The sequence below is a fragment of the Lissotriton helveticus genome, chromosome 6 (assembly GCF_964261635.1).
Source record: "Lissotriton helveticus chromosome 6, aLisHel1.1, whole genome shotgun sequence".
NCBI classification, from domain to species: Eukaryota; Metazoa; Chordata; class Amphibia; order Caudata; family Salamandridae; genus Lissotriton; species Lissotriton helveticus.
Genome location: NC_136067.1, coordinates 468,839,479 through 468,853,603, shown reverse-complemented (window position 1 = coordinate 468,853,603; position 14,125 = coordinate 468,839,479). Strand labels below are relative to the sequence as shown.

At 43.5% G+C, this 14,125-nt stretch overlaps 1 protein-coding gene across 1 annotated transcript in view; it reads left to right on the top strand.

The window, feature by feature from the left end:
• CSMD1 (CUB and Sushi multiple domains 1) overlaps positions 1-14,125 on the top strand; it is a 4,503,734-nt gene that overhangs the window by 3,781,498 nt on the left and 708,111 nt on the right. The window contains exon 48 of the mRNA XM_078647516.1: positions 9,019-9,165. Coding sequence (XP_078503642.1) covers positions 9,019-9,165 — 147 coding nt within the window. The remainder of the gene's footprint in view (positions 1-9,018; positions 9,166-14,125) is intronic.

Below are 14,125 nucleotides of genomic sequence, written 5' to 3'. Positions count from 1 at the left end.
AAAATTAGTGTATCCAAAGTCCTTTATTGATCAATTAGCTATAGGTGGCTACGATCTATGGAAAGATACAGTAGATCTTAAATCTGTTTGGAGTTCTAGATCCTGGAAGGTACAAGGCACTGAAGCTTTACATTGCGCGTGCCTTATCCCAACTCAAATCATGTTTTTAAACAGTTCCATTTATCAGACAACCTGTTTCGCTTTAGCCACTTCTAAACAAATGAATGCGCCTAAAATTCCTGCTCTGTCTGCTTATGAGAACTGGAACAATCATACTGATATGACCCTTGATGATTTACAATCATTGATTACAAATGATTCATTTAATGTTTCTAGCCTGAACCCCCTAGGTTGGTTGGTTTGGCAAACAAGTTCTGATTCTTGCCAACGCCGTATTCTAGGCAAGGCCCTTGGTTAAATACAGGATAGACCTGATCTACGTTTTTCTAGCTCCCATTCGGTTACGACCTATTCAGTAGGAAAATTATGTCAAAATTGGTTAAAACAGTCAACCCTATTGTCAGTGAAACATTTGTCTTTGTTAACAGACGACTTTGACTGCACAGAATTTATAAAAGGGCCCGCAGGTCCTAGATCGAAGAGATTTCTTTATGCAATTTACAATGAAATCTGGAAGCTCTCCCAAATTGAAGCTGCTTCGCGTCTAAGGGCAATAGACCAAGCTAATTTAGAAAAAGTGCTTGCAGTACTTGATAATAGCATTAACACTCTGTCTTCCCGCATTTAAACATTGGGCAATATTGTTTCATCTGTTGTGGATATTGTTCATGATGAAGTGTCTGTTTTGTATCATGGTCAAAATCAATTGCGTTCACTCATGCAGTATGCATGGACTTTGCAAACTTTAAAGATGGGGAAGGTTCCTTCTGATTATATGAACAGGTCATCGTTATTTTTACCATTTACCTTGACAGATAGACCACAGTTTATGTCAATGAAGGATAGAACATGCACTGTGCTCCACACTGAAAAGTTAGATCCTTTGCCATTTTCAGTGGCTGAAACTGACTCAGCAGTATGGCTCATCCACGGGGTAATAACTCTGCCATTTTCCTTGTTTATGTTTAGTTCATGCATGAAACATTATCCCTTGGGCCGATATGAACCCGTAGGTAGCGCATTCCTTCATGAGGTGTTGTCATTACCATTCACATGCAGAGGCCTACGGGATGACAAAGAGATGTACTTAACTGGGGAATCAAGTAATTCCTCACCTGATCTTGCTCTTGTGTGTAAACATATACAGTTGCATGGTACATATAAGTTAAAAGCCCCGAATCTGGTGTGTGTTTTAAAGGTAATCCAATACCAGCTATCACACCTACATTTATCCTGCTTGCAAATGGTAGCTATTTGCTTTTAAATAATGAAGATTGCTGCAGCATGCTTGCGTGCATCCCTTACATTGTAACAGTCTCACAACATGTGGTTTGCTGTAAAAATTTGCTTTTTCCACCCCCACATGGGAGGTTCAACATCCCAATTTGGCCTTCCATTCCAACTTTGAAGGCAGAGTTCAATAAGTTGAGCCGAATAAGAGCATTAATATCCCAAAAAGAAGTTGCGCTCACATCTTCCTGTGAAACATTGGTCCTTCACGTGGCTAACACCTGGACAGAGGTGCGAGCGCTTCATAATGAATGCCCTCCTGGACAAGGCCAGCACCCTCCCCAGCAGCTCAGCCGCTTCGCGCCAACACAAGAGTACTCCCGTTGCTTAGGGTCCGAGCCTGCTGCTCGTCAGGTCCCGCTCGGTGCCTGCTCTTTGTCAGTATTTTCCTTCTCTGCATCCCTGCTGCCCCTGCATTGCCCACACTGTTCCTTAGTCTATAGGCTATATTTTAGTTGAATTCCACTTGAGTCTTAGACTTATTCTTGGCCCCTTTCCACTGTTCCCTGGTGTTTTTTACCCCCTCTGCCCGCTATCCTGCACCTGCTGCCCACCCCCTACTCAGCCCCGCTCCCTCCTGTCGACATCTGCTCCCGACCCCCTCCCCTAAGGCAAGTCCGTCTGCGCCCATCCATGCCTGGACCACACCCCGTACCAGAGCCCCTGGGCCCTGCAACCACCACATTATCCATCGTCGCTATGATGCAAACACCCTCCATGCACTCAGCACCAGCCAGACTTCCACCTGATTCCATGTCGCCCCGAAGCTCACCCATGGACCCTTCACCTGCCGAAACTACAGCTACACCAGCCCGCACACACATGCACGTATGCTCATCCCAACACTGCAGGCCACAACCAAATCAGCTGCGTACTACTCAACACCCGCTCAGTCAACAAGCACGCCATCGAACTCTGGGTCCTGCTCGACTCTTCCTCCCCGGACGTCGCATTTCTGAGACCTGGATGAACACCTCCTCGGCACCCGACATAGCCATAGCCATCCCAGATGGCTACAAGATCACCCGCAGGGACCAAAACAACAACAAACTAGGGGGAGGAATACCTTTTGTTCCACAGGAACACCATCAGGATCTCAACGAACACTGAAGACTCCCTCAGCATGGTCGAACACCTACACTTCCAGATCCATGCCGATCACAACACCACCCTCAGAGGAACACTCGTCTACAGACCCCTGGGACCCCGACCACAATTCAGCAAATCTATTGCCGACCTCATCAGCATGCACGCCCTCGCCTCCACAGACTACATCCTCCTCGGAGACCTAAATTTCCACTTCGAGAACGACAGCAACTACACTACGTTGATCGCCAACCTCGCCAACCTTGGACTCAACCAACTCATAACGACACATACCCACACTGCCGGTCACACGCTCAACCCCATTTTCTCCGCCAGTGACCACGTCACCTTCAGCCACACCACTGAACTCCACTGGACCCACCACCACTTCCCCTTCGAGAAACACAACGCACACAACCAACCGCAACGTATCCCGCACCGCAGCTGGAAAAAAGTCACCGAAGACCAGCTCACCACCACACTTGCTCGAGACCCTCCACTGAGCCCTCCAATACCGACACAGCAGCCAACACCATTGTCTGATCGGGAAACCCTCCAACAGGCGCACTGACACGAGAGCCATCTGGTTCAAAGCCGACCTTCAACACTCCAAGCACTCCTGCAGAAGACACGAGAAACACTGGCGCTATGACCAGACACCAGACAACTAATCAGCCCTCATGAATGCCATATGCAAACACCACCAACTCATCAGATCCACCAAAAGAACTTCCTTCAAAGAACACATCAACAACAACATACACAACAGCAAAGAGCTCTTCAACATCGTGAAAGAACTCGCCACTCCCAACGCTTGACCGCACGCCTACAGCATGACCACATGCCTAAAGTGGTGGTGCTAAAGTCCTGATAATATCGAAGTGGCAGGCCAGGGTGTCAGGTGTTTGGGCGAGTGGTCTGTCATGCCTGACCACAAAATATAAACAAAGAATATACGTAGCGTACATATCTCTAAAAATACATATGAGACCAGAACTTAAAGGCAGGCGTTGCCATCGCAAGGTGACTTGAGGCAGTGGGCTTTGGCTTAGGCCCATATGCAGGGCTTTCAAGGGGTGTGTGTGGGCTGTTACTTACTTACTGTGTACGGTAGCGATGGTCAAACTAACTTTGGACATCAAAACGTGACCCTCCAACACCTCACAGGTGAGTAGCGAGCTCATCGAATGTTTGATTGATTGATTAATACTGACCTCCCATTTAATTTCGGTGCCTTGATCCATACAATTTTCAATGCCTCCACTACTGAAAGCTTGGCCCATTTTTTAAACTTGTGGGCTGTGGTCTAGTAACTTCTTTCCAAACTATATTTGGTGTGATACCAGCATTTTTTCATTCTATTTTTTCCAGTATCTTTGGCAGCTTTCCACTAATACTTGCCTTAGCTCCTGGGGTTTTACTGTTGATTTGCCTGCTTCGGAATGGCTGCTCTCTCTCTGGTTCTAAATAACCGAGACCGATTGCCTCAGCTTCGAAGTCGTATGCTTGAATGCTACGGTACTTTGCCCCTGGCCACTCTAAGTTTTGCATACTTCTCTTGCGTGCAACCTGTCTTCCACTGCCTGGAATGCTCCTGTGAATGGGCATTGGATCTTTGCTCCTCCAACACGGACTCTCCTGCCCCAGATTACGAACTGCTAATGAGTCCTCTTGTGGCGCATGAGCTGGAATGTTCCGGTGTTGGGATTATGGCCTGCACGGCCACACTTGGAGTTTTGGTGGAATGGGATATTTGTGCAGCTGCTCATGATTTCCAACAACAAAGTTTTCTTGAGGAACACTCAAGTTGTCCACTGATGGTTCTAGAAGCTCCCATTGTTGATGAACATGTATGTTCATTCTCTTTTATGGAATGGATGGCGACTCTCTTTTCTGACAAAATCCGTTGGCCTGACCAAGGGAAGTGTGTTGTGAGGGTATGTGGTTAACTGCAGACATTGCTAAATTAGCATAAGTGAAATATATGCTTAGACACCATTCTGCCACTTTTACACGCAACACTACATTGCTCAGTTCTCGTAAATACTCTGCTTGCGCTTCTTCACATGAGAACTGTCTACTTTTCACATATCTAGCTGTACATCGTGCTGTCTGTCTGCAATGTACAGCGTGTTCAAGGTCGAATAACAATGTATGCTGTTGATTCACATTGGTCAGAACCACGCACATAGACATAACATGAGGCACAGCTGCACAACTGAAACTCGGGTGCTCTTTAATATGGCATTACATGCATGAAAAGGCATTTGGAGAAAACCTTTCCAACTAAGAAGAGCTATGATTTTCCTGGAATGTAATTCATTGCATCTGATCTTGGAAGTATGGCGTCCCCCTGACAAAGTTTTCAGGTCTTCTATAATTATAATAAACTAGCTCACAGCACGGGGAGGGTGGTAAAGGCGCTATAGTCCTGTTTCTACTGTCATTATAATATGATTTCCCCTTTAGTGCTTTATGGAATTGTAACAATGCTGATTGTATTTATCCTATGCATTTTTCTGCTAGTGTTGGCTCGTGTACTGCATCTTAGAGCACGTTAGTTAAAATAAACATTTTAAACTATACTGTGTCTCTGATTACTCATGTTGTGGACTACTATGAGTGTTAGAGCGAAAGATTGTTCTTGTTTACCACTATTCCTGAGAGTTTACTAAGTCGCTTGTTCTAGGTTGTCTAAACATTAGTAACATTAGTAGCTTTGCTGTAGTACGGAGAACGAATGATAAGCTATTGCTAGTCGGATTGGGGTTCTAGTCATTGAGGTAGCTTTTTTAGTACACCACAGTACACTGAGGTCCTGATTTCCAGCGCATAGTTCTGTGCATGAGCAGAATCCCTGCAACACTATGTACTCATCCAAACACTCTGCCAATACCCAAGCACATATAAATTCACTCAGGTACTATCCTTGCACTATTCTAATGTTCTAATCAGTACCTATGTACCCATGCAATGATACAGGCACTAACTGGTCACTGCTACAATCCCCTATACACTACCCATACAGACCTCTAACCATTTACACACTTCTCATTTGCTCCTTCTATTTCCCAGGTAGTACCCATGCAGTCCCGCAATCACTCTGTCACTCCCTGTGCACTCTTCCAGTCACCCATCCACTACCATGTTCTAATCCAAACAACTGTAACACCTGTAGTGGTCAAAGACTGACAGGGGGATTGCTGGAGTGCATAGGTAGTCCCCAGGCGATTGTAGCACTACATATGTTAGTGCCTGGGGCATTCCATAAGTGCATGGTTAGTGACTGGATGATTAGAGCACTGCAGAGAGAGTACATGGTGAATTTATAAGTGCTAGGGGATTGGAGCACTGATTGGATAAGTACACAGTGCTGACAAGGTGATTGGAAGAGTGCTCATGGAGTGACAGGGGGAATGCTGGAGTGCATAGGTACTGCTCTGTAGCAGTGAATGTATTAGTGCCTGGGACATTGCATGAGTACATGTGTACTTACAAATTCACCATATACTCCTTGCAGCACTCTAATCACCCAGTTACTACCCATGTACTCATGCAATGCAGTGCTACATTCCCAAGAGCACTACCCATGCAGTTCAGCAATCCCCCTGTTACTCCCTGTGCAATCTTCATGCAATGGCCTAGGCACTAATACATTAAAACACGTTGGGGAATCTTCAAAACAGACTAATGTGCAGCTTTTCAGAATAAATGTTGGTTAACCTACCTGTCTGTGGAGTGGCGTCCTTAAAGGAGAGACTTTTTTGGGTGAAGATATTTGCGGCAGTCTCAGCCGCAGAGGATACACCGCCTGCCAGCAATGAGGAAGCAGGTCTGCACGGTGGCAAACTTGTTGGCCGTGAAAACAGCGCTGGAAGCTATGAGAGGGGAAAGCTGCACCCCACGCCTGGAGCCCACCGAAGGGCTGTAAATGAACATAAAAAGCAATAACAATTGCTGGTAAAATTAAATGGACTCTAATGGAGGGGAGTAATTGGCCACATCTACCGGCATACATCACTAGGGATTAGCATGTAATTTGGGAAACAAAATATATAGGACTCCGTGTTTTACCAGCTGCCACCCCCTGAGGAAGAAGCTTGTTAGCTTTGAAACGCGTTGGGGAATCTTCAAAACAGACGTAATGTGCAGCTTTTTAGAATAAATGGTGGTTAACCTACCTGTCTGTGGAGTGGCGTCCTTAAAGGAGAGACTTTTTTGGGTGAAGATATTTGCGGCAGTCTCTGCCGCGGAGGATGCACCGCCTGCCAGCAATGAGTAGGCAGGTCTGCACGGTGGCAAACTTGTTTGCCGTGAAAACGGCGCAGGCAGCCATGAAAGGGGAAAGCAGCACCTCACGCCTGGAGCCCACCAGAGGGCTGTAAATGAACATAAAAAGGCATGAACAATTTCTGGTAAAATTACATGGACCCTAATGGAGGGTAGGAATTGGCCACATCTACCTGCATGTATCACTAGAGATTAGCATGTAATTTGGGAAACAAAATAGATGTGACTCCGTGTTTTACCAGCTGCCGCCCCCTGAGGAAGAAGTTTTGAAACGCGTTGGGGAATCTTCAAAACAGAGGTAAAGTGCAGCTTTTTAGAATAAATGGTTGTTAACCTACCTGTCTGTGGAGTGGCGTCCTTAAAGGAGAGACTTTTTTGGGTGAATATATATCTATATATATATATATATATATATATTTATAGATATACATATATCAATGGAAACATTAGAAGGACTTACTAGCCATGGCCAACACCAGTCATGATCGAAAAGCTATGCCATTTTTTTCTTTTTGGGTCATCAAATCAAGGGAAAATGTTTACATTGCAAACTCTTGGCGTGCTGCCTGACTTGGTTTTCTGAATATTAGAGGCTACGGTTTCCCACGAACGACCCCCAATTGAAAGAGGCCACCACACAATTGAAGACAGTGCTGAATACACAATACACGTTTTATTTGACCTGTGATCTTGTCCCTAATATTTTTTGTCTTATTGTGGTTCCACAAAACAGCTCAGCAGGTAAATATATCCAAAATAATTGTACGGTATGTTCCTCTAAGGATCATTTATTACAGAACAAAATACACACTTATCATCGAGCTTCTTAACCATGACTGATATGCACGTAGTTGTGTATGCCACACTGACATGCATTGTGTATTCTGATAACGAAATCCATTTTATAATTCAGTGGAAATCTACACTTTTCCAAAACTGCTGCTATATTTTGTCTGCTTCATAACCTGAAAAAAGAAGAGACTGTCACTGTCTGCTTTTTCTGTCAATATATTCTGTTTTAAGGAGCCACTTAATTGCCCAGCATATTTTATGCGCCTCTCAGGCAACTCGTTAGAACACAGCAAGGAGAGACGTAGTTGGATTCCGTTGAGGCTTATCTACGAGAAGAAAATAATATACTTTGTACTTTATTTAAATAATGCTACTTTATTTAAATAATGCTAAAAGAACATCTAATTCCCAGACATACTTACAGCTAAACTAGGTTTAATGGATTTTTTTTTACCGCTTTCAATGGTATTGTTATTTGCGATATCTTTTGCATCCAGTGGTCTAAATATTGGGGTTATTGGTATTTTATTTACAAAAGCGAATGCACCTACTTAAAAATATTTAGATCATTCAACATATACTTTCTATGTTCAGGTGTGGCTTCATTGTTATGTCTGGACTTTGAAACAACAACTTTCATTACCTGTGTCGCTAGGCTATTGTTATTCATAAATATCATATATAGCATGCATACAGAGAGAGGTTTTTATTTTGGTCAGCTTTAGATATTGGTCTGCCAAATTTCCATTCATATTTTGTTTCCACCCACAACAGCATGCACCATGGGTCACTGGGTCGCATTGTCCTTGCTCACGAGGAGTGACTGCACACACTTGTACGTTTACCTTAAAATTTGTTTCTATCTCATCAGTTGCAAATCTCGTTCAACGTGTGATATTTTTTAAAATGTATTTTTGATATTAGCTTAGAATGACGGCTATTTATTTTGTCTGCAAAAATCTTAATCAGGCTCAAAGTGTTTAAATGACATTGAAAAATTGTAGTTCCCTGTACTTTGAATGTTTAGTTTGGTGGTGATGTATTCTGGTCTCCTTCTCAAATAATAATAATAATAAAATGCATTGCACGACTGAAAGGATTCTTATATAAACAATATCACTAGTAAAACAGCTGCATCTAGAATATTTTTTTAATTAAACTTGTTATTGCAAGCATAAGGCAGCCATGTGTAGGTGACTGTATACTTTCTTATTTTATCATTTTTATTTTTGTGGCATATACAGTCAATAAAAATACAACATAGCCATTCTATTAGCTTGCAAAGATTACATATATGCAATTTGCCCGTGCTTGTTATGTACAGACGATAAAATATGTTTTTGGCACAAACATTTGAAGTTCATTTTGGCAATAGTTTTGTGCTATTATGTGTTTCTTTACCTTTGTATGGTGTGGTAATATTTATGCTTTCCTTTAAAGGACCTTCAGGACAAAGTCCATTGTTGGTGGCCCTAAGTGGGAATCATACTGTGCAGCTGAACTTCACAAGCAAGGGCAATCAGCTATATCTGCGCTGGTCTACAGATCATGCAACCAATAAGAAGGGATTTAAGATCCGCTACTCAGGTTTGTAATTTAACACTCAAAACAGAAAAAACCTCTCAGCACCTCGCATCACTTTTTTATCCCTTGAAACCTTGTGAAGTGCATTTCTAAACGTAGGAGATTATGTGGATGAGAGACTGAGGCACACAAGGATCATAGACATAGCTTCTTCCAGAATACTTTCTGTTTGTAAACTATACTCTTAAACAGTAGCGGCATTACTGAAGTACTGACTGTCTTTAGAAATAAGTCCTTTCCTTGGGGTTAATATGTTAGATTCACCAAGCACGAGGCCTATAACGAAGCATTTGAGACACATTTGTTTATATTAGCATTGACATATAACTTGCAGGCGAACGATAAACACCATGGTGTTTAAGTTCAAATATAGTAAATCCACCAAAAAGACGTACATTAACATAACAAGTGATATAGCTTTTTGACAAGATCTGCAACACGAGAATACAGTCCTGGGCACACGTAATAGGGTTATAACAATGGTTGAAATTTCTCGCTTCGCTCGAAATATCTGAGGTCAACACCAGTATGATATTCAAATGTATTTAATGAAAAAAAGAAAACAACCCGCCAACACAATTTTTGGTTACATAGGAGAAGTGACCTGTGACTTCTTCAGGGCTGTGTGGCGATGCAGGGAAGAATTGCGCTGTCCCGAGGCCAGCGATAATTCTGACCCGGCAGAGGGGGTTCCGAGAGGAAAAAATTGGGTCAATTTATCGGTTCCTGGTAGGCGAGAGAGGGGCCCAATGTGGCGGGCACCTCCGGGTTTGTCAGCGCCTAGGGTGGTGTGGCCACTGATAAGATGCGGTCCTAAGTGGGAGTGTGAGAAAGGCCTGCAGCGACGTGTGGATGCGACGGTTGTGTGGCACATACTCTGAACATATTAGACGCTACGCTAATTAGTCTGAGCGCTAATCTTCCTGTATTTACTAAATACCCTACACAGACATAACATCTACAACATATCTGTCTGCAAAATGTGGTTAAATTTTTTTGTAGGATGATTGTGAAATAGGAGGGGAGCCATTTAGTAAATGTTGGTAAAATGTATACTGTTATAAACCTGATAAGTGGTGCATGATGTGAGTCATTTATTTAAAGCAATGTGAAAAAAAATCATTTGTTTATGACTAAGCTGCACCATCCAGTGTTTTTTCATTGTATACTGAGTATAGACCAATTAATATGGAGAAATATATAGCGTGAAAAGGAGTATCAAACGAATCTATATATTTATGAAATGGGCACAAGAAATGGAGTTTAGGAGCAGTTGTATGAGTACATTTCTGAATTTATGGCCACCAATACTAACATATAATTCAGAGGGCATTTTTCGAAAAGGCCTCTTTGTTACCAGGTGATTTGCATTTGGATGGCACAAATGCAGTGAAATCTAATTGGTTAGTAACAAATGTTCTACTATTCCATGTTCCCACATGTCTTCTGATAAAAAAAGTACCGAACTTCACATTGTCCACTCAAAACTGACCCTTTTTGGGCAAAGTTGATAGCTGTGGATTTTGGGCCCTACCTAGCTCAACCGGCACCTAGGTAAGCATAGCAAATTAGCACATTTGTAAAGGCTAGACACATCGTGGAATCTAGGACAGTGTTATTCTCATGGCTCTTGCAGGTTTTCTGCCCACAATCCCTTGCAAACCTCAAACTTTGCCTAAAAAACACATTTTCCTCACATTTTCATGATGGAAATGTATGTAATCTGCGGAGAGCACAGACTTCCTTCCATCCAGCATTCCCCTGAGTCTCTTGATAAAAAAGGAACTCATTTGTGTGGGTAGGCCTCATACTAGTGACAGGAAAGGACCAAAAATGCAACATGTACACATCACATTTTTTTATGCAAAACCAACCATTTTTTGTAAAGTGAGTAACTGTGGATTTTGGGCCCTAGCTCAGCCGACACCTAGAAAAACCTATCAAACCTGCAGATTTTTAAAAATTATACAGCTGGGCGATTCCAGAGTGGAATGACTTGCATGGCTCTCACAATGCTTTTTTTACACCAAATCCCTTGCAAATTGTTAGCTTTGACTAAACACATATTTTCATCACATTTCTGTGATGAAAAGTCTGGAATATGTGGGGAAACCCAAGCTTCCTTCCATCTAGTATTCCCCCAAGTCTCCAGATGAAAATAGTACCTCACCCATGTGGGGAGGCTTAGTGTACCTGGTGGAATCAAGGGTGTGCTAACTTTCATGACTCTCATCACCTTTTTGTAAGGAAGAATCCCTTGCAACCCTCAAACTTTGACTAAAAAACAAGTTTTCCTCAAATCCACAGATTTTAGCCCTAAAGGTCTACATGGAAAGATCAATGATAGGGGTAGCTGCTGTAATTAGGTCTGACACCCATGGGAACCTAGCAGCCACATACATTTACAAAAACTAGACAGTCAGGGATTCCATGTTGGTGTGCCTTGCTTGAATCCCACAAGCTTTTCTTACCCATAATGCCCTGTAAGCCTCACACTTTCGCTAAAATCACTTATTTTCTTTACATTTATATAATGAAAATGTCCAAAATCTGGAGGACACCTCGACATTCCTACCCCCCAGCTTTCCTGCACTTGTCCAGATGAAAATTCTATCCTTTGTTGTGTGGCTGGACCAAGTGCCAGTGACAGGAATGGATCAAATGAAGGTTGGTGGGAGTTCCACTGTGGGACTTCCATTGACCCTGGTTTGATCCATTCCTTTCATAGTCAGGAGGTCCAGCCACACAACTGTGGCAGCATTTTTATTGGGACAAGTGGGGGAACACTGGGTGATAGTATTTTGTGGCTCCCTCCTTATTGCAAAAGTATCTGTCACACGAATTAAAAGAACATTAACTTTTTTAGGCAATGTTTGAGGTTTGTACTGCATTGTGGGTAAGTAAACCTGGTGGTATCCATGTGAAGCCCAGCACCTTAAACTCCCCCAGGTGTTAAGTTTTCAGAAATGTGTGGGTTTGGTAGATTTCCCTAGGTGGAGGCCGAAGCCAGGACCAGTTAATGCAGCTACTCCCATTGCCAGATCCTGTTAGTTATTTGACAGGAAATATTGATATTTCTGTTTTGAGTCTTTTCCTGCTTTGGTCCATACAAGAAGAGTAGTGCTTTTATTGGAACAAGTGCAAAAATTCTGGTCAGTAGGAAATTTGTGAAGCCCTGTATACTCCAGACGTTTACGTCACACATATGTAAGGAACATGTGTATTTAGGCAGAGTTTGAGGTATACAGAGCATTTTGGGTAAGAAACGTTCGTGAGATCCATGAACGGCATACCACCCTGAACTCATGTTGATGTCTAGTTTTCCAAAATGTTTGGGTCTGGTAGTTTTCTCCAGGTAGCTGCCTACCCGAGCCCAAAAAGTGCAACCATTCACCATAGCAAGTGGGACAACATTGGGATGTAGCCGCATTCTCCTGGGCCATTTAAAATACAACACCCAAAAGAGATTGGAAAAACATCGATTTAGTTCAGTTGGCAGAGATGATGCAGGAAAATCATATTCCCTATGAACAAGATCCCGTTATAGCGTCTTCCAATTATCTGATCAACTTAGACATGGCCTGTAAAATACTAGCCCCAATCAAAACATCCCATCGGAACAGGAAAATACCATCAGCCCCATGGTTTACTGAAGCCCTTCGGACTCAGAGACAATATTGCAGGAACCTTGAAAGGCAGTGGCGCCGCAATACCAGCCATGCAGACAAAACGACCTATAAAAATGCCCTTTCCATCTACAAAAGACTGATAGTTGCCGAAAAAAGCCTCTACTATACTTCTCAAATCGATCAGGCAAAAAACTCGGCAGGAGAACTATTTCGGGTGGTCACTACGTTGTCCAATCCCCCTGCCCCGCGCCTAGAAGGCTCTCAGTCTTTAGCGGACGCTCTGGCCAGTTTCTTTGAGGAAAAGGTTAATTCCATTTTTACTACCTTTTCGCATTCCTCCCTTTCACCCTCCCCTGCGTCACTTTCTATTAATACTTCGCCCGTCTTCTCATCTTTCCACACCATTGACCAGGACCACATTCGACGCCTGGTGACCAGCATTAAATCCGGATCCCCCCTTGACCCATGTCCCCCTGCCATCCTCAACCTCATCCCAGAAGCTATCTCTCCCGCGTTGTCTACCATCTGCAATGCCATGTTTTCAACAGGCATATACCCTTCAGTCTGAAAGGTGGCTATCATTAAGCCACTTCTAAAAAAGCCAACTCTGGACCCTCTCCTCCCCGCCAGTTACAGACCCATCGCCTGTCTCCCTTTCCCAGCCAAGATTTTTGAAAAAACTATGAACATCCAACTTTCGAAATTCATCAACAACAACAATCAACTTGACGATACTCAGTTTGGCTTCAGACAGGGGCATGGGACGGAAACAGCACTGCTAAAGGCCGCAGATGAAATTAGAGCAACAATGGATATGGGAGGAGCGGCGGTCCTAATACTTCTGGACCTTTCCGCAGCATTTGACATGGTCGATCATGTCACTCTGATCGACCGTGTCTCAGCTCTGGGAATAAGAGGCAAGGCTAAAGATCTGATTGCCTCATTCCTAGACAGTCGCTCTCAGACTGTCAGGATGGGCAACTTCACCTCCGAGACCTTCTCCCTCCCATGCGGTGTTCCACAGGGCTCCTCGCTAAGTCCGACGCTTTTTAATATCTATGTATCGGACTTAGCGAGGGTGATAAAATCTTATGGAATTGCCCTTACAATGTACGCCGATGATACCCAACTCGTGTTATCTGTGCACAACAATGGAGCATCCGTCGCAGCCAACTTTCAGGAGGGAATGAAGGCGATAAGCTCCTGGATGTCATCAAATTGCCTCAAACTTAACTCCGATAAAACGGAGGTGATGACATTCGGGAGCCTGCAGCCAGCCTGGTCCCCTCAATGGTGGCCTCCTCAGCTGGGACCTCCCCCCCAACCGGTGGTCA